Genomic DNA, 27,726 nt, shown 5'->3' on the forward strand with positions numbered 1-27,726 from the left:
ATTTGGGGGCGGGGGCAACCGCTGTCAGTATATTAAGTGGCCAGCCACTGCAGAATCGCGGGTCCTGTGCGGGATGGCTGCCATTTTGGCGGGACAACAAGAACCACCCTCTGTGAATGAATAAAAACAAATGCGCCATAAAAGATTGCCCCTTATATTTTTATGAACAAGATTTTTGCAATCATGAAAATAGGAGATAAAAACTGAATGTGAACACCGACCTCTTGAGGCAGGAGATATGCTGGGTGTACCGGGGCTTTAATGTCAAAGCAAAGAGCCATGAATCAATTAGTGTCAAACTAAACATTGGGCTCGTCCCCAAATATTATAATTTAAAGATACAGCAGCTCTGCTACTCTCATTTAGGTTACCTAGGGATGAGATTCTCTCCACGTGCAATGTCTAAAAAATTTTTAAAGCATCAATAATCTCCACAAGGGTTCTTACAATCTTCCGCCATAACTTCATTGAGAGAGCAGCGACAAATCCGGAGAAACGGTGTAAACAGCCACTTCTGCCAATTCTCCAGGGTTCTCACCAATTCTCCACCAAAATTACAGCAGGAAATCCAGGGACCACTCCCCCATGCCACGAGTCTCTTCAGTTTAGAGCATTCACTCACAATGTGTTGTTATGGAAAACCATAGTTAATGTAATGAGTAGAGACTGAGAAATACAGGTAAACAGAATTCATTTGATGCCTGGTTTATTTTAAGCAGTTATCAAGAAGAGAGTCGGCCAGAATAGCCAGAGTTCATACACTTGGTGATCAAAAGACTGGTACATTTCACTTACTCTCCTAAAAGTCTTTCATTTTTATCAATAGGTTCATTTTACCCTTTCTTGGAAGACACTATAAAAATGAAAGCAGTGCCATATTAAATATCTCCATGTGTTGTACTTTTGACCCAGTGAAAGAATGTAAAGATCACAAATGTTTGGGTTCATGTAGTTACAATGTCACAATCTTCTGCAATGATAAAAGAAAAATTATTTTTCTTTAAGAGTAGTTGTGAGAATGTAAAACTCACTACAAATGGGAGTGGTTGAAGTGAATAGTATTGAAGCATTTCAGGGGAGGCTAGACAAGTATATGAAGGAGAAGGGAATAGTGGGTTACGCTGATAAATTTAGATGAGGAAAGATGGGAGGAGGCTCGAGTGGAGCATAAACACCAGCATGGACTGGTTGGGCTGACTGGCCTGTTTCTGTGCCGTATATCCTATGTATTCCAATGTAAAAGAGTTTTTGATTGATGGGTCAAGCTGGATAGAATGTTACCCAGTCCCCTGCTAAATGTTGTGACAATATTGGGAAAGGATACATGAGACCAATTAACTGCTGGCACATCACTGAAACCCAAGAGCTAGGTCTGGGTTGTGGGTATAGATCTAAAGTGCAGGAATAATTACATTGAGGTCAAAGTCAAGATGAATGATGTCTGAAGAGAGTATCATAGTCTCAAAATAAAAAGACCATTGAAGCAACAGGCAATCAAGCAACCTCACCCTGCACCAGGATTTAGAAAACTGAAAAATCAAGGGCACAAAAGCTAGCCTTCCTCCATCAGCATTTCTTCCTTTTCGCCCGTCTTCCACGTAACTGTTTGTCTACTTACAGCCAGTCAGAGAAGGCAGGTAGCAAACAACCCATCAATGTTACCAACTCAACTCAATATTTGGCCACCTCTCTCTGAATTTAGATTCCCTCTTCATCTTTATAAAGCACAGAAGTCAAAGTGTAGTCTCTGGAATTCATCCTGACCCTTGAATGGGTATCAGCTCAGTGAGATGACATCCATGCACTGAAATTACTTTATGTCTGAATTAATTAATTAATGAAAACTTAATGTGCCAGCTAACTGCAGTATCTTCAATGAAGTTGTACAAAAAAAACTAAATTGCAAATATCTAAAATTACAAGCATATATCCTAACAGATTTGTATTATGAATGGGGTTTCCAAAATCTTTTTCTATCATTTTTCCCCTTTAGATATGTCAATATTTATGTATCCTTTCACATCTTTCAGTTTATCGCTGTCAAAATCCACAGTCAATTTCTTCAGTCCCACTTTCTTGGGAATAAATGAAGCCTCCTTTGTGATCACTTCTCCAGGATTTAACGTCCCAGCCCTAGAGAAAAGAAAGACTTGCATTTATATAGCACCTTTCATGATCTCAGGCTGTCGCAAATCGCTTTACAGCCAATGAAGTACTTTTGAACTGTAGTCACTATCATAATATAGGAAATACAGCAGCCAATTTGCACTAAGCAAGTTCCCACAAACAGTGGTGTGATAATGACCAGATAATCTGTTTGATGCCACCTGAGAGATAAATATTGGCCAGGACACTCCCCTGCTTTTCTTCATGGGATCTTTTCCATCCGTCTGATCAGGCTGATGGAGCCTCACTTTAACAACTCATCTGAAAAACAGCACCTCTGACTTGTAGCACTCACTCAGTACAGCACTAGAGTGGCAGTCTTGATTTTTGTGTTTAGATCCAGGAGTGGGACTGAAACTCACAACTATCTGACTCAGAAGAAAGAGTGCTACCAATAGAGCTACAGCTGACAGGTAAGAACAGGTAAAATAAGAACAAAGTAATTAAAGAGCCTTTAAGTAATCTTAAAATTTCCACCATGCTTTCTAATCCCATTTTCCAATAATCCTCCATGACACCTTTCTTTCCAGCCTAAACCTTAGATTTACTCAATTCTTGACATCTGTTTTATTAACTTTAGCTCTGTTCACCATATCTTTAATTACATTATCTAATTGCACCATGATCATGACTTCCAGGCTGGTAAATATTAAACCTAATGAAGTATTTGTCCAAATTTGTTGCAGGTTTATGGTGTCCCTACAAGGTACCTACTGTACACATGTTTACTGTATATTTTCAACTTACCTTATTTCCATCTGACCATCAATCAGACCTGCTCCCTCAAGTGTGAAGATACAGTTGGTCAGCACCACAGGCAAAATGTTCTCAAAACTGATTTCTGCCATCATCTCTCGGGACAGCACAGGCATACCTTGGACCTGAGGAAACAAGTCAATCCTTCAGAACAACCAAAATGTCAGGTTATTCCTTCAACCCTACATTCCTCTGGCACATGAATGCCCCTAGGCAGTGCCTTGTGTCTGTAGCGGAGAGGAAAGCAAATCACTGCTACGCCAGTAATGACTATCAGCGATGAGGTTGTTTAGGCACTGTCCAAAAACAGCAGCTAGAAGGCTTCTAGGCCAGAATGTCATCCATCTCAACTGTTGGGGAAAAAGTACCTTCCTGATTTTAGCCTCCCTCTTGATGTCCATCAGCCAGAATATATACAGTGCCTATACCCCATATACTTTGATTAGAGATACTTTCTTTTACTAGTTCTAACACCTTGTTTATCTTTCACACATTCTCTCTACTGATTTTGCTTTTTCTTCCATACCTTATCTACTCTGTTTATCCCAGTTCTTCTGATTTATTCCCTAGATAATTAAAACGATAGAGAATAATAAGATAAGATGAAGAAGAAAAAGTGTGTTTGTGACAGATGTCAGGTGAATGCCGAGAACCAGGCTGAATATAGAAGATTCAGAGGAGAAGTGAAAAGGCAAACAAGAGAAGCAAAGACAGAGTATGAAAAGAGACTGACAGCTAACATAAAAAGGAATCAAAAATTCTTCTAAAGGCCTATAAATAATAAAAGGATGGTAAAAGGAGAAATGGGGCTGATTAGGGGCCAAAAAGAGGATTTATGCATGGAGGCAGAGGGCATAGCAGAGGAATTAAATGAATGCATTGCATCTGTCTTTACCCAAGCGTCATGAAGACACCACTTGCCAAGAATGAGGCATATTAATTTTGTCATGTGAACATTAATTTTAAATTGTTGTTGTACTGAAAACATAATTGTTTAAAGAAATCACAGCAGTAACTGAAAATATTTTACATACTAAGAGACAGCTGCCTGGAGAGACAATAGAACAGCTCCTTGATCCAATTAACTCAAATGGATTTTGGTCACCAGATATTGAATGTGGAACAAGCTGGCATTCCATTCCCTGTCCTCCCCCCACCCCCCCACCACCTCCCCCCCACCCCCCTCACCACCCCCATAACTGCAAGTGTCTGCTAAGATGAAAGGAATCCACAAAAATGCAGGAGAGTTTATTTTAAAAAACAACTAGTCACATGACTAACCTGCTGGCCCAGGTTTGGTTTTGAACTGCTCACAGAACAGTTTGGGTCAGACTTCACCCGACCTCTCTCCTGCCTGGCTATCTCTCTCTCTCTCTCTCTATCATGAATTTCCAGATCCACTGAAGACACTTAAACTTTAAGAGATAAGACTCCTACATCGAAACAAGTTTAAAAGCGTCCACTGGGCCCCAACAAAACAGCAAGATTTACCTGTAATCAGAGACCCTACATCGAAATGAAAGGACAGTAAATAAACCCCAGCTATTGCTTCAAACTTTTCCCCTTTATTCTGTCTACTTTTTCTGTCTCTATCTGCATGCGTGTTTATCACGTATGCATGCTAGCATGGTCGCATCGCGTATTTGTAGTCATTTTAACCGAATTAGAGTTTTAAGGTTAATAAACCTCCACCTTTCTTGTTAAAATCTAAGCAAACCTGTCTGGTTGATTTCTTTGCCTTACATTTAGAGAGCAGTGAACAAGGATTCACTGAGGAGGATCTAAAAACACGGCGCTTTAAAGAATTAAACCCTGTTATGGTTAAACCAGGCAAAGGCTGAGAGGGAACTCCTAAACCCCTTTCTTACCTGGTCGTAACACGAGGAAGAAGATGCTGTCAAGGTCATGGTAAAAGAGGGGGTAACTCAGACATTTGAAAGGTTTAAAATTGATAAGGAGGAGGTTTTGGACAGGCTCTCTGTACTTAATGTTGATTGAGATGAGATTGAGATGTATCCAAGCAGAGATTAATGGTTAATAGATGTTTTTCGGACTGAAGGAAGGTTTGTAGTGGACTTCCCCAGGGTTAGGACCCTTGTTCTTCCTGATATATATTAATGACCGAGAGTTTTGTGTATAGGGTGCACTTTCAAAATCTGCAGATGATACGAAACTTGCAAGCATTGTGAACTGTGAGGAGATAGTGTAGGACTTCAAAAGGACATAGAAAGGTTGGTGGAATGGGCAGACAAGTCGCAGATGAAATTTAGTGCAGAGAAGTGTGAAGTGATTCATTTTGGTAAGAAGAATGCATAGAGACAATATAAAATAAAGGGTACAGTTCTAAAGGGGGTGCAGGAGAAGAGGGGCCTGGGAGTATATATGCATAAGTCATTGAAAGTGGCAGGAGAAGTTGAGAGCACAGTTAATCATAGACTTTATTAATAGGGACATAGAGTACAGAAGCAAAGAAGTTATGATAAACTTGTATAGAGCACTGGTTTGGCTTTAACTGGAGTATTGTGTCCACACTTTAGGAAAAATGTGAAGGCATTAGAGAGAGTTCAGAAAAGATTTATGAGAATGGTTCCAGGAATGAGGAGCTTTAGTTACGTATATAGATTGGAGAAGTTGGTACTGTTTTCCCTGAAGAGAACGTTGAGAGCAGATTTGATACAGGTTTTCAAAATCATAAGGGATCTGGACAGAGTAGATAGGGAAAAACTGTTCCCATTGGTGGAAGGATCGTGAACCAGAAGGCACAGATTTAAGGTAATTGGCAAAAGAAGCAGTGGTGACATACGGATAAACTACTTCACACAGTGAGTGGTTAGGATCTGGAATGCACTGCCTGAGAGTGTGGTGGAGGGAGGTTCAACCAAGGCATTCAAGAGGGAATTGGATTGGTACCTGAAAAGGAAGAATGTGCAGGGTATTGGGAGAAGGCGAGGAAGTGGCACTAGGTAAATTGCTTCTGCGGAGAGCCAGTGCATACATGAGGGACTGAATGGCCTCATTTTGTGCTGTAATAATTCTGTGATTCTGTGATTGTTTTATTTATACTTCTTTCTCCAGTTGCTGTAATGTGATTTTTATTCATGTTGTCTTCACTTCCTGCTCCAGCTTTTATTTGTCCTTCTTGCATTTTTCTGTTTTCCACTAGAATTCCAGGGGATTAAACTTGGACATAGGCAGAAGCACAAAGTGGCTGGTTTCGCATTTACCACCACCACCAGCACCCCCCCCCCCACCCCCACCCCACCCCGTTATACGACACGCCCAATATTCAGGTCTACTGAAGTCAATGGAACGGAATATCAGGCAGGGTGTCTAACAGGCGACCAATGAAATACCACCTGTTTTCCGTTGCAGCTCATGTCTCATTCCACTCCCCCTATGTCTCTTCTCTTGCATCTCCATTATTCTATATTACCTTTTCCTTCAAATCGGTATAGCCAGTGGGCACAGCAGTGAATGCATCAAGAATTTAGGAAACTGCTGGAGTATTGGTCCATTCATTCACTTTTGTGAATACCAGTGTGATCAGTTAGTTAAGGCCTGACAGTGAGGTCACAATGAAATTCATTAATAGCATATCGACTAAGAAGAGGAAACACACTTCACTCAAAGCAAATAGAAAGCTGAGGCTAACCTAACAGTCCACTCCAAATGTCTAGAGTTAGGCTTAAAAGAAAAAGAGACAAAATAGATTCATCAAGAGAAGTTAACAGAAATAATAGTAATTCCCAACCTGGAGGTGCACAGTGTAGTATAAGGACCTGAAAAGGTTAATGCTAGCGGCAGTGAGAGCAACCCCTCCCACTAGAGTGATGATGATGTAATAGTCACATGATAATGGGTTTGGGAAGAAGAGAGTAGCAGCACGAAGGATGCTAGCCAGAGAGGCTTGTGGAGAGTGTAAATAGAGATGTGCAAATAATAGAAGAGTTATTAGTTGACCTTACCCAGACTCAGAGGCTTTATCAACAATGCCTTAACTATGCTACAACTACAATAACACACAATATGGTGGCAGCTGTTAAAACAATCAGAAAGTACTGAGAACGCCTTACCTAGTGATGTAGCACCAAGAAACACACAGTTCTTGTTATTACCTGAATTGTGACGTTAGAATTGACCAAAGAGATGTCCTTTAGTGTGAATGCACTTTCATTTGTCTCTCCATCAATTACAAGAGCTGTCAATCTGATTAGATTATACTTGTCAAGGAACTCCCCATACTCTGCATAAGTCATTTCCATCTCCACTGTTTTATCTGGAATATTAATTCAGGTATAAAGGGACAGGTAATCAAACTGATTTAAGTTTTGAAGTGGAATAGCCTTTAGCCATAACACATAGCATCTAGAGAAACAAAGGATTTGTGGGTACCTTTTAAATTTTCAATAAAGAAACTGTATAATTGATGGAAACTGTTACAATGTTTTATTGTTGAAATATATATCAATAAAACATTGCAGAGACTTGTACTATTTTAGTTCACCCACTGCTGTCCATCATTCTGATAAAAAGGAGTGAAAGCATGGTTTCAATATTTTAACAACTAACCAGAGATATTCCATCCATAGTTGCTGTAAATTTTTATTTCAACAACTTGCTTCATTACACCACTTAGTATACCTGGCATAGAAGCAGATTACCCTGATACACTGGAAGTTAATGCAAATATAACCAAACCTTAATAAATGATCTGTCATAATAGTAAGTCATGAAAGGCTAGGTATAAAACCAACAGCTGTTTTCTTACCTTCATTGGGTCTGACAGTGATCTCCTGCTGATACTTCTTTATACATTTCACTCTGGAGGCTTTATTGTATTTCTTTTTCATAGCTCTGATTTTGAGTGTGCATACTCTTTTCTTTGAATTATTGTTAGAGATGACCACAGACACTTTAACATTGGTTCCATTGTAAATTGGATCATTGGTCTTCAAATAGATCTGAAGTTGTTTCTTTGGCTTCAAGTGGACTCTTCTTCTGTCAGCCAGCTCAAAAATTCTTCTTTCTTCATCAGAGCCTTAACAACAAATGGGTTAGTGCTGTTACCATAGAAACAAAATAGTAATTTACCTGATAAAGGTGACACATATCAGGAGTTACTAGAAATAATGGATTATGATTTGCTTAACTGATCCATTGGAAAAGGAAGGAAGCACAAAGGATTGGGGCAACAGCAGGTAGGGTAGCATGGCGATCTACCGAAAGGTTTCATGCTCCAGAGTCCAGCCATGCCTTTGGAAAGGCTAGTCATCGTTTCGAAAGCCTATTCTGTGTAGGCAAGTAAATACAAGGACATAGACACTGAAATGATAGGGGAACAATACTTACATAATGAATAGGATTGAACTAGCTGGAAGAGAGACAGAGGCATATCTGGGACTGATAATAAACTTTATCCAAACCATGCCCAATCATTTAAGAGCAGCAAGTTACAAAGCAAACCAAATTCTGAGCTATATTAGCACACTGGTGTAGCCATGTTTGAGATCATCATCTTTGAAGTTGTACAGTGCTCTGAACAGGCTGCACCTTGAATACTGCATTCAGTTCAGGTCACCGTGGCACAAGGTACATGTCCAAGCCCTGAAAGCATTGCAGAGAAGGATGGCAAGGTTGATCTGTCATGTCAGAGAAATGCACTATGAGGATGGGTTAGACAAATTTGGATTCATCAGCCTTATAAGGAACTGAAAGGAGACTTAATAGAGATGTAAAACATAAATGTAAAGGACACTAATATCTGGAGTAGAAAGCATAAATTCTAAAACTGCTTTAAGTTAAACCATGACTACAAGACAAAAGGATAGAGATACAGACTGGCAAATGGTATGTTCAGGATGGTTGGAAAGCATTTCTTCACACAATACCAAATACAAGAAATGGGCTTTTGGGTAGGCTAGTGGAAGCAAAAAAAAAAGTCTGGCGATATTCAATTGACAATTGGAGTTATGGTGAAGGGTGGTTGGGTGGCGGGTGTGGGGGGAAGGGAGGATGAGAGTATAATTATAGCTTGATTTCTCTTCCCACATCTATACTTAATTTTGTGATAATTTTGATCTCAGAGCTTTAGCCAAGAACTGTTACAATGCATCCTGCCATGCATTATATTAATTATATTGCAATAAAAATTTCACCAAAAATTTTAAATCTGATTGACAGCCCTAGGATTTTCCAACATTTCAAAGTGTACCACACAATAAGTTATGCAAGTGAGCAGATTTTTCAATTGTCAAGTGGATCTTACCATTTAGCAAGATGTATGCTTCAATAATAATGTGTAGATACAAAACAAATGTCTATTTATTTAATTCATGTTAAATACAGGCTTGTATTCTTTTCTTACCTTCAGGATATTTGTAATTGTTCGTGATATCCTCACGGTCATCGCTGCCAACACACTTGGTGCTGATGTTCTGGCCAACGTGTTTGATGTTAGTGTCAACTTTTATCTTTTTCCCCTTTTCAGAACAGACCCAAGTCACACAATCTGCATTGACTTCAGCAAATATAAAGGGAACATCATAGCATATATCTGTCTCCCCCTCTTTGATCGCTTTGACTGGTGCTGGCCCACAGCAGTAGACTCCTAATAAACATAAAATGATAAAGAAACAGCCTGAGTGATTTTTACTGTGATCTGAATTGTGGTACTGTTTTATTTAAATAATATTACTTTGGTATTTTTTGTAAGATGTTCTTATTCTGGCCTACACAGAAACTAAAAGATGTGAATATAACTTGACACTTGAAGGAATCCAGCCATAACGAGGGGCTATAAGGTTCAAAGAATTAGTTACCTATGAATGAGGATTTAAAAATTTCAAAAAGGGTTCACCTTCCAAACGGTTAAAAAAGTTTGTTTCTATAATACTAAAAGCCGCAGAGAAAAACCTTGCCTCAACTTAGAACCATAAGGCAGCTTCTGATGGGGAGGATTCACTCCCAAGCATCACAAACCTCATCACACAGTGAAACATTGATAACATAGTTTTGCAACCTGTCACAAAAGGGACCACAGTGTAATAGTTGATAAGATAGTTTTATGCCGATAGCCCTAAACAGTCAACTGAATTTTTGACAAAGCTAACCAAACCCAAAAACCAGATTATAATCTTGAAACACAGTTAGATGATTAATGAAAATTGACCATCACAATGCTCACATCTAGCCTTTCTTAGAAATCAAAGAGGCCCGGCCTCACCTAGAAATTAATAGTTATACAATCGTTCTAAATCAACGTGGATGGATTTTACCTAGAAGTTAACTGTTATATAGCCTTATTTGGGAAATAAAGGGAGACGAACTTACTTGCAGTTGAGGTAACACACCCATATGTAAGAAATTAATTATGCAACTTGAAAACAGTATAAATATTGGAAGCACACATTGGACATTCATTGGACATGCTCCAACTTCTCTCATGGTAAAGGTACAAATATTGGTTCTCCCCTTAACTGGAACAGAGGTATCTCGTTAACTCTATAGTCTTCTACTCAGGAATTTAAGGTAAATATTGCTTTAATAATTGATGGATATCCTACTTAAATATTTTACTGTAACGATATTTAGATTTAAAAATTAGATTCTCTGCTAGAAACAAGATTGTACTTCCTAAATTTTCCTAGAGCTATTAATGTTGTGATTGACTGTCTTACCAACTGTGAATTGCATGTTCATTTCTTTCATAAACTTTTATATAAATTAAAATTTATATTGGCTCACATAGTCTTCTGTATTACTAACTCGTAAATCTGTCTCCGTACGCTCTTTGGTGAGGAGGTACATTACTGAGCAGAAATTCCAAGACCCTCATAATATCTCGGTTATTATAATCCAGCTGAAACTTGTTAAAAAGGCTATCTGGAGGGCATTAATATTCTTAGCTGGTTCCTTTCCTTGAGGGAGAGTTAGATCAGTCCTTCAGACACATTCGAGTGTCTTTGGGATCTGCCTTGCTCAACATTAAGTTGAGAGTAATCATCAGAGAAGTACACCTGATCCGGGATTGTCCCAAAAACGGGATAGGATTATAATCCACTACAACATTGATATGTTACATCGTGGAAGTGCAAAATAAATCATTCTTAGATTGTTAGAAATCAAATGATAGTTGACAACAATCTGCAACCACTTGTTTCCCACTCCCAAAGTTAAGATTACCGCATTGATTCAACTATTGTCTATTCTCTCACTGTCAATGATTATTTTCAAATTTTTAGCATGCAAATAAGAACATAATCATCTATTGTTTATTTGTATCTGTACCTTCACTTTTCTCCTGCGGTGTTGGGTCAAGTGCCTGCCACCCATCATTGCCAAACTTCAAATCATATCTTGCCATCCAAGATTCTACCCAAACATGGAAATTCCTAATGTAAAACAACAAGGATACCTTCAGTGTAGTTAAATTCTCACTGAAATAGAAACCCATTAAACAAATTAAATTGCATCTTATATCGGTGTAATTAATTAGAGCTCTGGTTAATATATTTCCTGACATGCTAGTTACAATTACAATGGATGATTATTTCAACTTACAAAATTACCTTCACACCATCATGACTTGGTATGGTAGTATCTCAGAATGTAATTTTAAGGGCACATTACTGTTCATACATTATATTCAGTTTTAACTCACCATATACTATCTTCTGATCTTTCCAGTTCCATCCCTTCTTCATCATATTCACTGTCAATTGTTAAGTTCCCGTTGGTGTCATGAGCAGATTCGAAGTTTGTAACAACACGGGTAGGAATTCCTAAGCACCTCAAGACTAAAGAAAGAGAAAATGATAAAATTATCTCTAATATTATTCTATTTTTCCACAATGACAGAATAAGAAGCTCATGAAAGCCAATTCAGTCTATAATTTGGAATTGCACTTTCAGATAAAGCTTGCAGAAACATTTTCATGATTCAGGATAATACTTTTGTTTTGAAAAACAGTGTGGTTGATTTTTATTGTTGAGCAGCTGATAAACTTTACACAGAGTGAAGTGAATATGAAATTTGCTGACACACGGGGTGGTTGAAGCAGATAGAACTGGCACACATAAGGAGAGGTATGAGGCATACATGAGGGGAGGAGGGATATGAGAGCAGGATGGAAAGTAGTAATTAGAGATGAAGGAGGTTCCTATTTGGTACAAAGGCTGGCATAGACCTGTGTGATGTTCTCGGGACTCAAGTGAGGTTTAGCCAAGTTTAGTAAGAAATATGAGGCAGAGACTGAGACAGAAGCACCCTGCTGAACATAATGGGGTCTTCTTTATTCTGCTTTACTTTCACTTTCTCTTTCAGTTCCCTCTGCTGGCTGATGTGTGCATGGTAGCCTGAAGTGAACAATATGTGCAATGCAATTCTCAAAACACTCCAACTTGTTAAGTTAAATAGCATGTTGTGCTGTAGATTCTTGGCTGAATTTTATTTGCATGCTGCGGTCCACAACAGCGCTCTTTAATCTCATCAGGGTGCTTGCATTCAGCGGCTGCTGCAGAGCCTCCGCGCCATTTCACACGGCGGCTCATTTAAACAGTGGGGCGGAGCGCCCGCGCCCGATGATGTGTAGCGGCGGCATCCGCGTCCCCGGCAGCAGCGTCCGGTACCACTGCGTAGGCAACAGTGCCATTTTTAAAGAGCTTTAAGCCCTTAGAATTATTTCAAATTTTTAAATGGGCAGCAGTATGACATTTTTATTAAACAATAAAAAATATGTGGGATGGCCCTTCCCCAACCCCTCAATGGTCATTTCAATACCCAAAATGATCAACACATTCCTTTCCCCTACCCGAACGTTACGCCTTAAGCTTATAACACGGCCTCTAACCCCTTCCTACCATCCCCACATCCAATAAAAATTGATTTCTCTGCCCCTCCACCATCCCGCCCTGAAATTTTTATTACTCTGCCCTCCCCATTAGGTTGTCGCCTCAGAACTCCGTGCAGAGTTCCAAAGGCAAGCAAAGGCCAAATGGAAGCCGTAAAATCAGCGTGGGACACAGGTAAGTTAATTTGAATATAATTGCTGTCAATTTAAATATGCAGATGGAAGTTCCCCCACTGCCGGTAAGATGCAGTGGGCCATTTTCATGTCGCAGGTCGAGGCGGATTCTCCCCGCAACATTTTACCAGCCCCTGTGCCGCGACCCGCGGCATCAAGGGGTTGGTATAATTCAGCCCTCTATGTAAATGAGTCATTGAGCTGAATTTTATGGGCCCCCCAGGGACAGGAATGATGTCAGGGTCCCATAAAATTGCATGGGAAGCCGGTGGGGGTGGGGTGGGTGGGTGGTGCTGGAGTGCCCATCACCTTCCCGACACATTTGAATTTCGTCCGTGACAGCCTTCCCAACCAGAAGCTAATTAAGGACATTAAGTGGCCAATTCAAATATTAGGAAAATACTTTAATGCATAATTTTTTGAGGTTTCAACTTCATTTTTATGTGAAATTCCAATTGCCATTACCTGTGCAGGCCACCGCTGCAAACACCCAGCACTGCCCATAACAAACTGGCTGACAGCCACTGTTATTCCACCGACGAAGGATGGAAACACTTCCATTCCATTTCCCTGGAGGTACTCCATCAGTGTACGAACCATCCCATTTGCCAAAAAGTATTCCGTTATCATCATTACAATTCACCTGAAAGAGTAAGACAGTAAACTTATATTGGAATTGTTATGAAGTCATGAAAGCAATGAAGAAGACAAACACATCGATGGGATCAATAACTTAAATTTATTGGATAATATACACAACCATTTATTGACTGAACTACTTAAACCATCTTTCATTTTCTGATATCAGCACTGTTTTGGAGTGAATTACTCGTTTACCATTGTTTTAACTACAGCTTCAGCTGGACATTGAGGCTTGAGATGGCCATCAATGTGATTCAAGCTATTAAATAGAGTCTGTGGCTTTGTCAGCTACTTTGCCTGATAAATAACTCAAAAATAACCAAAGAATAGCATAAGAAAATATGGAAGGATGCAAGACCATTGAGTTCGTCATCATATACAATCTAACCTGCTGTTAACTCTACCCCACCTAGTTAATACCCTAGCAAAAGACTGTGTATAAATGCCACCCTGACCCCCAAACTGAATCAACAAGAATGCCAGAATATATAGCTCAACAAGAGGCCTAAAAATATTCTGGGTTAATGAAAAGCTCGTAAAGACATGAGAAGTCAACAGTACCAGACTTAGCTAAAATACATTAGCATGTTGTACTTGGAAATGCTATGCTGTTATTCATTAATCCTATTAACTATATAGTTTTAGCATTCCTGTTCTTACCATAGCAGACACTACTCTACAGATGTAAACAGGAGAACCTCTGTGTGCACAATCCTTTGCTGGGTTTTTCAGATGTTTGGGACTGTTGTCTAATAACTTAAGGCAGATGTCCAAAATATCTTCTTCAAACTAGAAAATAGATTGATGATTTGTTTTGTGCCATGAACACTATTAAAAATGATTCATTTTAAATTATGTAATATTCATATACAATTCCCAGGAAAAGAGCAGGGTGAGCAAACAACTTGGATGCAAGGAGATAAGAACAGTTGGAGATTAGTTGGTAAAGACAATTTAACAGCAAGTCTTCCCAGTTTTACAAACACCTGTCCAAAGTTCCATGGCAGATGCTGAATGTATTCCGAGCACCCAGTGAAGATAATTCCTTGCTCATTCAGCACATACTCCTCTAGCAGTCGATCATCATTCAGAAAAACTTCATCCTCTAAAAAAAATGGAAAACACCATCATTACAATTGCTGGATCAGCAATGAGTTTTGAACTGCAGAAAATGCCAGGGACCTCCAAATCTGGTTAAGTGACTCCATTCGTCATACCACGAGATTATAGTGCAACAGTAGAAGGAGTTTGCAAGCCATTTTCAATGTTCAGATACTTCCATGAAGAGAGTATTTGGTGATTTATTTTGTGTATGTTTCATCAAAAAACTAAAAAGAAAAATGGCTGTTCTGGAGTGAAGGTTATATTCAGGAGTTTAAATCACAAGGAACTTAATGATGCACCAAATATGTGGAATTTCCTTATCATTTACAATGTAATAATGCCACAACCAGAGTATGTAAAAGTGGAAATTGGGATGGGACCTGAAATTGTCAGATTCCTGCCCTTTTTCACCACCTGTCGAAATCTCTGTCCCATTTCTAGGCAGGTACATGCAAATGAGTGAATAATATTGAACAACAAGGAATACCTGTGTGCCCCTGGCATTCCAGTATTGCTCGGGCACTGGAGGTATTTAAAATTTAAAAGGCAAGTCTTCGTTTACTGCCATCGATCGTGAGTTTATCAGTGGAAATTTTAGAATTTGGGAAATCATTCACATATCAGCAATGATGATTATTAAAAAGATCTTTTTAATCTGTGAAATACCAACAAATAAGATCAAATCACCATAGCTGTACACATTGTTTCAAAGAAAATAACTTTCGATTAGATGCATTATCCGTTCAGTGACAATGGGCCAGATCTTGCAGTAAAAATAATGGTGTGTTAACGACACAAGCCATTATTAATGTGTAAATTGACCAGCAAGTTCAGGGGAATAAGAGATATAGGCTAGAATTTTACACCACCACCCGCACCCCACCTCCCACCCCTGGGAATGGCCTGGGAGGCAGGAGGGTATAAAATCAGTTGGGATGGCGGACTTGTGGTGCTCATCGTCTACCCACACCCACTGGTATTTTATCAGCAGCGGGGGAGGTGGCCTGTCTGCCCTTAGGCCAATTGAGGCCCTTATGTGGACAATTAATGTCAGAGTTCTAGTCAGGAAACCTGGCTGTCCAGCATTAAACTGGAGGATAGATAAGACCTGAGTTAAGGTCCTCTTCCTGCCACCGCTGGTATTTTACTAGCAGCAGATGGACACTTTGTCACCTGGGGAGGCCACCAAATAAAATCTGGCGGCCTCCTTTCAGGCTGCGGGGTGTCCCTCCCGATCGGGCACCCTTTGCCCCGTGGAGGGCTGCCCCCCCCCCCCACCAGTGGCACGGGCCACCCCCATTGGAATACCCCCTGCCCAAGCGATCAACCCCTCTCTGCCTCACTGGGGCCTGGCCAATTGGCACTGGCAAGCCCTGACCCCACTTACCTTATTCTCCGACTCGCTGATTGTGTCTGAGGCCGGCTGCAGTCCCAGCAGTGGCCACTGCTGCCTGCGATGCTGCTGTAACTGAAGAGTGACTGGCCCTGCCTCAGAGGGGTGGATGGTATGACCTGAGGCAATTAATTGCCTGAGGCATGCAAAATGGCATTGTGACTTCCAGGGCCGGCGAAGGCGGGATAGGCTGGTGGGCGGGGCCACCACCTCCTCATTAAATCCCGGCCATACCGTGAGTTATGAATTTCCAGAACTTGCTGGTCAATTTATGCTGCTCCACCATTTGCTTCATGCATCTCACCCTGAGTCTCCCTGATATTTTTAACAACATGCTGAGTTTTCACTTTATTTGCCCATTTGCTCACAGAAGAAAGTTAAGTATGATAGTTATGTATCTTTTTTAACAGTGTGATAATTGTTCGTGCAATGTCAATGAACCTCTCTGGCCCAGAATTTGAGCATTTTAAACTATGGGGTCTCATTCCTTCGGGTGGTAAATTGCTCTTAGAGATTTTACTTATGTCAATCATTTTATTTTTTGCTTATTTTTTCCTTCTCTTTTTTCTTTCTCCCTTAATACAATCTCTCTCCCTTTATTTATCTTTCTGTACCTGATTTGACTCTAATTTACACACCTTCTCAGTCATCTTCTGTTTATTTCACTCCTTAAATCTCATTGGTTAAGGTGATTCTCACCAGTCACTGAAGTCCAAAATGCAATGTTCCCCTGACTGCTCCTGCGAGTTACAAATCTCAAATAAAGTTTGAATGGAAGGGTGAAGGAAAAAGCCTAACCAACAAGGGATGCCATGCGATTCCCCACTCCAGCAAGATCCAGCCTTATATATTTGGCTTTTCTGTACAAGTAAGTACAGTTTTTGATACGAGATCCACTCTCTGGAATACTGATTTGATGAAAGTTAGCATAAACCAAGAGTGAAGGTCATGGAGGAAGTGACGCACTGACCTTTTAGCTTAGCTTAAAAAGCAAGACAATAATAAGGAAATGAGGAAAGACCCAGAGGTGCTAACTGCCCTGTGACTGAGCTAATCAACTGTAACAAGTTGTCTCTCACAGCCTTTGTATCATCATCTGTGTTGCTTGCGAGTACCACCCCCTCTAATAAAATCTATAAACAAAGACTTTGCCTTTAAAAACTTAATTCCTGGCACAGAGACAATGGCCCCTATCTTTACTGGGGCAGGATTTCTAAGCAAGTACAAGGAGTTCTAGTCAGGAAACCTGGCTGGCCAGCATTAAACTGGAGGATAGATAAGATCTGAGTTACATAGCCTCATTAAAATATTTAAATCAGTGACCTGCCTCCTGGGAGCAGATAGGTTGCCCACCAACCACACTTATCTGCCATTCCTGTCCGACCTCTGTTTAAACCTCCTGGGTTCAGGTCCCAAGTTTTTAAAAATTTTAATATCCTACCTGATCCAAACCCAATCTAAGTTAAAATCCCCTCCAATACTCCAAGCTAGTCTCTTTAGCAGTATTAATCTGCCCGTACATTAAAACTGAATAGACCATTTTGTACATGAGCCAGTCACATCAATGGAACTGGGAACCATTTTAGTGGGCATAGTTATTTTACCATATGCATTTACTGCCAATCAGCCAGTTACAATATGTAATTGTGTCATATGGCATTATGATCACAAAATCATCAGAAATCAATCTTAATTTCAAGTTTGTTTAGATTTTCATATCTAATTTTAGTTTCAAGAACAAAATGCCTGTGATCTCATCATTTAACCAACACAGAATCTATCTTGATACACATTCAATAAATGAACTGTTCCAAAACTAAATCTGAGAACATAAAATGCATTATTGTGTTTAAATATAGTACATGCTGAAGAAAACAACATTTAATTTATGCTTTATTTCTGAATATGTCCGATTTCAGTCTTCCAAGTTTTGAAGAGAGTACATGAAAAGGTAATCCTACCTTAAAGTAATAACCTTTTGTTTTAATTTGCAATCTGGTTCTAATTTACTAAATGCAGGAATAATTATAATCTACTATTATAAGGAACAGTACCTGAGCACCATGGGTTGAAAAGTAGAGCAAACTCTCCAAGTGGATAGATCACAGTCTGGTCCAAAGTTATTTTCTGCAGAACTAAGGTGTGACGACCAATCTTGGCATTTGGCGATGAGTGTATATTTAGGGACAAACTGCTTTTGGAGGAGGAAATGGCAACCGCACTCCATCTCTTTTTATTTATTGAGTCTGACAGCGGAAACACGATTTTAGTTCCAGATGTCTCTGAAGGGTTTGGTCCTAAAATGAAATGAACAGATATTAATTAATTCTACAACAGATGAAACATATTTTTAACAAATAATCAAAAATGTTGACCTTCCATCAAAGTAACGGGTCCGCACACTTAGAACAGGCAATTCTTTGACAGAGTATTTTGCTCAGATGGATGAACTGCAGCCAACCAATCCAAAATTTGTTGTAAGGACTAGGGGTTTCCTCTGCTTCCTTGGCTAATGACCTTACTAAGAGTGACCCAAACAGCAGCAAAGGAGTGCTACAAAGGGGCACTGACCTCTGCAAGAATGGTCATCATGAGGAGTATCAGAGTCTTAAAGGCATGCTTTCGCTGCCTGGACGTCTGCCACTCATAGTTGTAGCCTGCTTTGACCTTCACAACTTCAAGTGTCGGTCTCCTGTGATAGTTCTAGGACTTCAGCTAGTTCTAGATGGCAATAAGTTACGTGGGTAGGAGCAAAAAGGCAAAAAAGGGGAGAGACGGGCTAAATGAGTGGTAAAAACTATGGTAGTTGGAGGTCAACATAAGGAAGTGTGAGGTCATTCACTTGGAATCTGAGAAGGTCAAATCAGAATATTTTCTTAACCATGAAAGAGTAGAAACTGTGGAGGAGCAAAGGAATTTAGCTGCGTGTGCACACAAATGTGTAAAAGCTAGTAAACAGGTACAGAAAGTAATCTAAAAGGCTGTTGGAATGTTAGTCTTTATTTAAAGAAAGTTGAAATTAAAAAATGTGGAAATAATGCTTGATTTGTACATCTTGTTTAACGTATTCATCATTTTTTGTTATCTGTTCTTGGAATGCAGGCATCACATGCAAGGCATGACTGATGGTTACCACTGGGGAAGTTATCACTTTCGCTCCTGCCAGATCATTACCCAGGAGCAGGTTGACCCCGTCCACAAGTAAACTGGGAAAAATCCTCACAGTTACCGGTCCTGAAACAAGGTTGCACTCTGGGTGGGCCTACAATTCCTCCTCCTTTAATAGCAGTCTAGCACTCAGTGCACTCTCTGGGGGACAGGTCATTCCTTTTCCCAGCAGAAAGCAGTGGGTGGCCTGTGTATCCCTAAGGATGAATATGGGCTTACTCACTCGAAGGATATGGGGTCACTTTTCCTCTGGACACAAAATCCTGGTAACTCTCAGGGATTTTGTTAGGTTTTCCTGCACTCTCAGTGGTAGATTTACTGGGTTTTACTGCCGCAGTTAAGGCCACAGCCTGGTCTGCTGTGCTTTCCATTAGGGCCCCTTTTCCTGCAGTGGTTTGGTGTACCCTGGGTTTTCCCCATAACTTCCAGCGGTCAGCTCAAAGGTGACCTGCCTTGTTACAGTGGAAACAAACAGGCTTTCGGGCATCACTCCTGTTCTCAGCACTTTCCTTTTTGGCTTGAGGAGGACCCCCTGTGTTTCCAGCTCTCCCTACTCTCCCATGGCTGTTCATCCTTCTATCACCCTTCCAGCTTCGATCCTTTTCAGGTTTTTGGAGGTGACCAAGGAAGGGTTTCCCTTAGGGCAAGGGCTTGTGAGTAAGTGTATAATCATCAGCCAGGATTGCTGCCTGGTTGTTGGAACCTTTTATTCCTCCACCTGGTTTCTTTTGGAAAGGGGAAGCGAGTTTTTTAATTCCTCAAGGAGGATCGCCTCTCTGAGGCTTTCATTGGTGGACTCTGTCTTGGACTGGCTGATGTAAAATGGTTTATGAGAGCCAAATTAAAGCGCTTAGTAGTTTCCTAGATGACATTTAGCATAGTTCTATGATGAGGAGTTAGGGTGAAGGGGTTAAAGTTTCACCTGGTTACCTTTGCCTAAATGCTCCTTACAAACCTTATTGATTTTCCAATCTGAATGTTTTTGCATGCTACAATAAACAATAACACTGAACACTTAACCAGTCCCACCAGGATTAAATAAAATTTATTCTCTTTTGGGCAACCACTAAATCTATCCTTTGATTTTTTTTCATGGGATGTGGACTTCACTGGCAAGACAAGCACTTGTTGCCCATCCTAATTATCCTTGACAACTGAGTGGCTTGTTAAGCCATTTCAGAGGGCAGTTAAGAGTCAACCACATTGCTGTGGGTCTGGAGTCACATGTAGGCCAGACCAGGTAAGGACAGCAGATTTCCTTCCCTAAAGGACATGAGTAAACCAGATGGGTTTTTAGAATAATTGATGATAGTTTCATGGTAATATTACTAAGACTAGCTTTCAATTCCAGATTTTTTGAAATTAATTAATTGAATTTAAATTCCACCAGCTGCCATGGTGGGATTTGAACCCATGTACCCAGGAAATTAACCTAGGCCTCTGGATTACTAGTTCAGTGACATTACCACACCACCATCCGCCAGCCCGCTCCCCAACTGTATCCTTGGGCGGCAGAGTGGCGCAGTGGTTAGCACCGCAGCCTCACAGCTCCAGGGACCCAGGTTCGATTCTGGGTACTGCCTGTGCAGAGTTTGCAAGTTCTCCCTGTGTCTGCGTGGGTTTTCGCCGGGTGCTCCGGTTTCTTCCCACATCCAAAGACTTGCAGGTGATAGGTAAATTGGCCGTTGTAAATTGCCCCTAGTGTAGGGAGGTGATAGGGAATATGGGATTACTGTAGGGTTAGTATAAATGGGTGGTTGTTGATTGGCACAGACTCGGTGGGCCGAAGGGCCTGTTTCAGTGCTGTATCTCTAAATAAATAAATCATGTACCTGCTGTTATTGCTTCACACGGAAAGAAAATCTGGATGTTCTAGATTAATTGTTCCTTAACAAGGTCTTAACAAGACCTCAACTCTAACTTTTGTTTCACATTCAGAACATATAGCAGACGTCAGAGGAAAACACAGTGCTGCCTGCATCGCTGATTCGCTTTGTTAATGCTTTGATCCAGAATTTGTTATCTTCCAGCACTCTTCCTTACTAGGAGTTTAGAGGGTTCAATTGCTTAATTTCCTAATCGTTAAGGTGCTAAATTATGGTTATTTTGACTGTACAATGATTGTCTTTACTACCATGCCTGAATGAAGAGCGATAGCAGTGGTAAAGGAGTTAAAATTGCAGCCTCACCACTCAAGCTGTATTTTTTCCCCCTATTTCCTGGGAAGGGCTGTCACTGACTTCTCCTTCCCTACCTGATGTATACAAGCACTGATGGGAGTAGGGGAGACAGAGCCTGATTCCTGGTCCCATTTCCCTCCTGTCCATGCTGTTAATGCTGCCCTTTGAAATTGCCAACCAAAAGCTGGCAGTAGTCCCTGGGTTAGCAATAGGAAGGCCCTTAGGTCCTCTGCTGAAGGCTTTGGTCTCAGCTGACACCGTTAGTAGGAGATTTGTTGCAGCCTTCGAGGCTCTTATACCTTTTTATTGGGACTCCCATTGCTTTAAGTGTGACAGCAGTGGTCCCCCTGCAGCATCGCTCAGCTTCTGCTCAAGGCCACTGACAAGACTCCATTTGCTGGCAAGAATTCCACCAGGAGCCCAATCTGAATGTCGAACGAACCTCATTCCAAGAAGCTGTATTGGGGTCATGGTGGGGTCGGTGCAGTGAACCTATTGGTGGGAAGAGAAAGTTCCAGCCCTATAGTTCTTAACTTAGAAATTCCGTCTTTGTTTTTTTACAGAAATTGAAGCTTTCCTACTTGTGTCCAAGTAAAAGAACTCACTATCATTCAAATGCCTACATGATTTATAAAAAAAACCACAATGAATAGGTTTCTGAGTGCAGAGGACAATTCCAGTTGTAAAGGGTGAGCTACTAGCTAATTGCAATTGTAACAAGTTATGAGCTTTGAATAACGAATCAAAGAGAAATTTGCCATGACATTTCTGCAATTGGCAGCAGGTTTTCTTTCCCTTACTAGTAGATTGTGTGGTTAGTGACATTGATGGTGTGCATGGTCATATACCATATGTACCATGTCTGGATGAAGCAGTTTAAATGGGCCTGAATGTCTTTTTCCAACCTTCTTTTCATATGTTCAGAACGCATTCAAATCAGATTGCCCACCTCCTATGAAGAGAATAATAAGCAGGTTACTGACCACAGCACCTGAAGACAATCTGTTTAGCTGCTTCCTTTAGTGATGTTGCACAAATCGTAGGCCACAAAAGTCACATAAAACTACTATGTGTTGTCTAAAAATTGACACTGCACTTTCAACATCCTGTCTGGTACTTCCTGTCTGGTGCATCAGTTGGTATTCAAACTTCAGAAAAATATCAAGATCAGCCAGTCGTCTTTTCAATAGGAATCCTCCAAATTCAGTGTGCCAACCATTGACTTAGTTGGCTCTTTACCCCACACAAACCAATCAAAGGGAGTGTTCACAGAAAACACACAACAAACACAATAAAATCAGCAGCATGCGTTATTAAATTAGGAATAAAAATAGAACATGAATAAGAAATACAACTTCTTTTTAAATTATAATTAATATAATATTCATTGTGAAGTTTCCCTAGCTCATTCAGAATTGATTACCTGTCTGAGCAACCAGTTTAATTCTGTCATGGTCTGGATCGTACTGCTTTCTGTTGAATTGTACCATGATGTTGAAGGTCTGTCCCCGCCTGACTATCAGTTGCTGGGTGCTGATCTCAGCTGTCCTGTGATCTTGGTTGTTCTTCTCACAATGAAAATCAACGTAACTCACATCATGCACGACACAATTCACAGCTTAAATAAAGGGAAAATGTGTGTTAGGTTTTGCAGCTTTGAGGAGATCCTTAATAGGAACATAGGAGCAGGAGTAGGCCATTCAGTCCATTGGGCCTGCTCCACCATTCAATTAAATCATGGCTGATCATCTACCTCAATGCCACTTCTGCATGCTATCGCCATATCCCTTGATCTCATTAGTATCCAGACATCTATCAATTTCTGTTTGAACATGCTCAATGACTGAGCTTCCACAGCCTTCTGGGGTAAAGAATTCCAAAGATTCACCACCCTCAGAGTGAAGAAATTCCTCCTCATTTCAGTCTTAAATGGCCAACCCCTTATTCTGAGCCTATGGGCTGGATTCATAGGAGCCCTTGGGGAGGTGAGGGCGTAGTGGTAATATCACTGAACTAATACTCCAGAGCCTAGGCTAATGCTCTGGGGACATGGGTTCGTATCCCACCACGGTAGATAGTGAGATTTGAATTCAATTAATAAATCTGGAATTAAAAAGCTAGTCAATGATGACCATAAAACCATTGTTGATTGTTCTAAAAACCCATCTGGTACACTAATGTCCTTTAGGGATTTGGGGAATGAAATCTGCTGTCTTTATCTGGTCTGGTCTACATGTGACTCCAGAACCACAGCAATGTGGCTGACTCTTAAAATGCCCTCTGAAATAGGCTAGTAAGCCATTCAGTTCAAGGGCAAATTCAGGATGGGCAATAAATGCTGCCTGAGCCAACGATGCCCACATCTCACAAAACAAATTTTTAAAAATCAGGACCTGTGGCGGGGCAGCCTGAAGATGGCCCCAGATGAGGCCCGCCACAGAACTCAACGCCAAGCAGGGCTTGGCCCAATCCTTCTGGCGGCAACGAGGCACCATGGCAGTCCCCCTGCAGCTCAGTGACAGGACCACAATCAGCATATGCAAATTAATAAAATTATTATATGTACTTATCCTTAATCTTGACAGCACACCGCAATCTTCAGCCCAGCAGCCAGCAACCTGTGCTTTCAGATCCCTGTCTGAGGAAACAAGGTGCTACACTAGTGGGGGTGGGCGGGTGTGTGGGGGGGCTGGGTCAAATTAACATCATGGGTGTAGGGGATGGTGGGAAGGATTGTACTTCAACCTTTGTGCAGTTTGGGGGGGAGGGAAGGTCAGATGGTAGAGGTAAGTGTTTTGGGGGGGGAAGGGCAAATGGTTAGTTTAATTGTTGTTGGGAGATGGGAGAGGGGCAAAAGAAATGTATTAATATAATTTTATTGAATCTTTCTTTAAATGTTAAAATAAGCCAGTAGGGCTGACAGCCCTTTAAAAATGGTGCAAGCCCCTGTGCACAAGCAACTGACACCATTGCCGTGTCCGACAGCCTGCCCCCTCCACACGATCGGGGGGGCAGCCTGTCCTGGCTATTTAATTGAGCCGCCATGCTGGAGATCGTGGCGGCTCTTTGGTGTGTAGCCCGCGCGAGCAATCGGCAGCAGGCTTATAAAATACAGCCCTATATCCTCTGGTTCTAGACTCACCAGCCAGGGGGAAACATCCTATCTATATCCACCCTGTTACGCCCTGTAAGAATTTTGCAAGTTTCAATGAGATAACCTTTCATTCTTCGAAACTATCCTAAGTTACGTCACCCTGGCTTGGGGAGATACTCGCTTCAGTTGCAGACATGTTAATATTCAAGCACACACAACACAATTGCTCTTTTTTAATTGGAACAATTTGGCTTCCCATTTCCAATTTCCATCGTTTGTCTGTGGGTCAATCCAAATATTATCACCCAAATTTCTGGTACGACCAGGTGAGAAAGAGGTCTAGGGGTCCCTTTCAACCTTCACCTGGTCTTACCGTAACAGGGTTTAATTTTAAATACACTGTTTTTAGCTCCCCTTGGTGAATCCTTGTTCACTGCTTTCCAATTATAAGGCAAAGAAACCAACACAAGCAGGTTTTCTTAGGTTTAAAGAAGAAAATTTGAAATTTATTAAGCTGAAACTTAAATTCTAATTCGGTTAACGCCTACGGATACATGACACGCCCACACTAGCATGCATACGTGTTATACACATGCAGATGGAGATAGAAAAGAGCAGAATAAAATAATGTGGAAAAGTTTGAGGCAATATCTGAAGAGTTTTTGTTATGGTTCTTCAAGCTCACTGTAGTGTCCTTGATTGGGCTTTTCATTGGGGCCCAGTATTCTTCTTAAATATTGTTCACTGAGGAGACTTTTCTCTCTTGGGGTTCATGTGTCTTCAGTGGATTCAGAGGCTTGTGAGAGAGAGATGGGAACAGGCAGACAGGAGAGAGATCTTCTCAGTCCAGAAGCAAACAGACACTCTCCAAAAAACTGTTTGTACAAATTCAAAAAACTCACGTTGCCAGGCAGATTAGTCATGTGACTGGCTGGTTTGACCATGTCCGTTTGTGTATTCAGCCATCTTAGCAGTCAACCTGGAATGCGAGCTCCCCCACCTTCAACGCCTGGTGATCAGAAGTCCATTGTGGGTTGAATGTCAGGGAATGGCTCCTTTGTCCTTCCAAACACCATCTGCCAATATGCAAATGTCCCTTCCAGCCACAGCCGACCTTTTCAACCAGTCCTCCCCTCACTCCCGTAACAGTTTAAAATCAATGTTCACGACAAAATTAATGTGCCTCGTTCTTGGCAGGTGCTGGCCTAGCATGACACCTTTTCTGTGAATCCATTTGGTGATACAAACGAGGCACATTCAAAACACCGACAGCCTATCTAAATTCGAGAAATGCTTCCAGTCCATAAGTTCCACCAAAGCCAGAAAAGCAGAAAAATAACTGCAGCTCTGGCACTTATAGAGCTAAAAGTAGAATCACTTCTGCAATAAACACAGACATTTTCTAGCAAGTTTCCAATTTGACTGTGACATTGTAGGAAACAAAATAACCACAAAAAACAGCTAGAACCTTAATTTCAATTTTTGATTATGTATAGATAACTTTATAAATGTAATATTTATACCACCCTTTCTAAAATTAGAATAATAAGAATAATTAACCTTGGAAAAGAAGAACAAGCTGTAGGAACAAAGGAACAGGAGGAAGCCATTTAGACTCTTGAGCCAGTTCTGGCATTCAATGAGATCATGTTTGATCTGTAGCCTAACTCCATATACCTGCCATATCCCTGAATACCTTTGGTATCAATCTCTGATTTAAAATTAACAATTGATCTAGCATCAATTGCCATTTGCAGATGAGAGTTCCAAGCTTCTACCCACCCTTTGTGTAGACAAGTGTTTCCTAATTTCACTCCTGAGAGGTCTGGCTCTAATTTTTAGACTTTCCTCCTAATCCTGGACTCCACAACCATATAAATTTCATCTTTTCAGTTTTGATCTAAAGCTTTTCTTTCTGTCCCATGTGTTCCTTTCATTTCTTTTGCTTCCTTTTTGCTTTCAATGAGTCGCAAAGTTTAACACATCAAAACAAACACCAGCTAAACAAAAGAGCCTGACTTGTCGCAGATTGAGCTCCCCTAAATACCATTCCTTAACTTTGCTATGAAGAGTGCAAATCTGAGTAAATCAGGAAGATAATACAGACAAAATTCAGTTATTAAAAGCAAAAGGAAATCAGAGAAAGAGAATCAAAGCAAATAATCCTCTATTTTGACTCACCGCTTGCCATGTTGTTTCAAGATGAACGCTTTCTCTCTCTCTGACTCTCTTTCTCTTTTACACCCACTCTTCAGTGCAAATGACTTTTTGTTTCAAGATGAATGCTTTCTCTCTCTCTTCTCTCTCTCTCTTTTCCACTCCCACTCCTCAGTGTAAATGGCTTTTAATTTCACAACGTAATAACTGAAACCAAGTAATGGTCTGTATACAATTCGGTTCTATTTAAAATGAACAGCCAGGTGAATAATTTATACCATTAAAGTAGTCCTGTCTTTCTAAATAACAGAAAAACTTTTATTCATAAATATACAATGAAATGATTTAAATTGTTGTCAATGTATCATTGTGTTTCTTGCACACATTGCCTTAATAATGAAAATGACAAATATCCGTTTATTTCCTACCAAAGGAATAGCTTTGTCGGGACACTTTTTCAACAAAGGCAATGCCCTTTTAAGTACAGAAATATTACTTCCTGAGATGTGAATCTGTGAGCTACTTTTACTTTAAGAAATACAACCCTGGCATACCACATCTGCAAATACGGCACTCAAATATAGCAGCATTTCCACTGTAGCATTTCCATTTTTTTTCCAAAATAGATTTTGTGCAGTGGATTTTTTTGGAATATACCTTATTCAAATACGAATGCTGAAAAATGACTTTCTGTGACAGTGTGTTTTTGTGTGAGGGCTCTGAATTAACATCAGTAGATTGTTAGCCAATGGTTTCAAATTTGCATGTCAGTTTGGTTCAAAACAGTTTCGAAACTGATCTTTTACCCAGCAAGATAGGAATAATCAAAAGAATCTTAAGCCCCTGTAACTATTTGGCTCTGAAGCAGGGGTAACGGATGATGAAACTCATCCTTTACTAAATCATACAGATGATAAAGTTGGTCACCTAGAAGTTAAAAGCACCTCCTGTGAAATTGTACTCTTTGAATGTTTTTTATTATTTGTTTCATTGGATATGGGCATCGAGGTGGCCGGCAGCAGCACTGATGTCAAGGACCCCTTT

At 40.5% G+C, this 27,726-nt stretch overlaps 1 protein-coding gene across 1 annotated transcript; it reads right to left on the reverse strand.

Annotated features, from left to right (window-relative positions):
- Window positions 1-689: 689 nt before the first annotated feature.
- Window positions 690-26,942, reverse strand: LOC137378070 (protein-glutamine gamma-glutamyltransferase 2-like). The gene is made up of 13 exons (XM_068048135.1): window positions 26,707-26,942; window positions 22,855-23,049; window positions 18,138-18,380; window positions 14,573-14,691; window positions 14,247-14,375; window positions 13,410-13,587; window positions 11,582-11,717; window positions 11,209-11,312; window positions 9,287-9,529; window positions 7,691-7,960; window positions 7,038-7,198; window positions 2,914-3,047; window positions 690-2,133 (listed from the first exon to the last, which is right to left on the reverse strand). Exons 1-13 carry the CDS (start codon window positions 26,714-26,716, stop codon window positions 1,977-1,979), a joined length of 2,079 nt encoding a protein of 692 aa, XP_067904236.1. The 5' UTR covers window positions 26,717-26,942; the 3' UTR covers window positions 690-1,976.
- Window positions 26,943-27,726: the final 784 nt, after the last annotated feature.

Source organism: Heterodontus francisci, chromosome 16 (assembly GCF_036365525.1).
Source record: "Heterodontus francisci isolate sHetFra1 chromosome 16, sHetFra1.hap1, whole genome shotgun sequence".
In the NCBI taxonomy this organism is placed as follows: Eukaryota; Metazoa; Chordata; class Chondrichthyes; order Heterodontiformes; family Heterodontidae; genus Heterodontus; species Heterodontus francisci.

Coding starts and splice junctions, on each gene's coding strand:
- LOC137378070 (XM_068048135.1), bottom strand. Junction 11,718..13,409: donor TGCAGCGGTGGCCTGCACAG/GTAATGGCAATT, acceptor CTCTTTCTTTAG/TCTTGAGGTGCTTAGGAATT. Junction 3,048..7,037: donor ATTCTAACGTCACAATTCAG/GTAATAACAAGA, acceptor TTGTTTCCTCAG/GTCCAAGGTATGCCTGTGCT.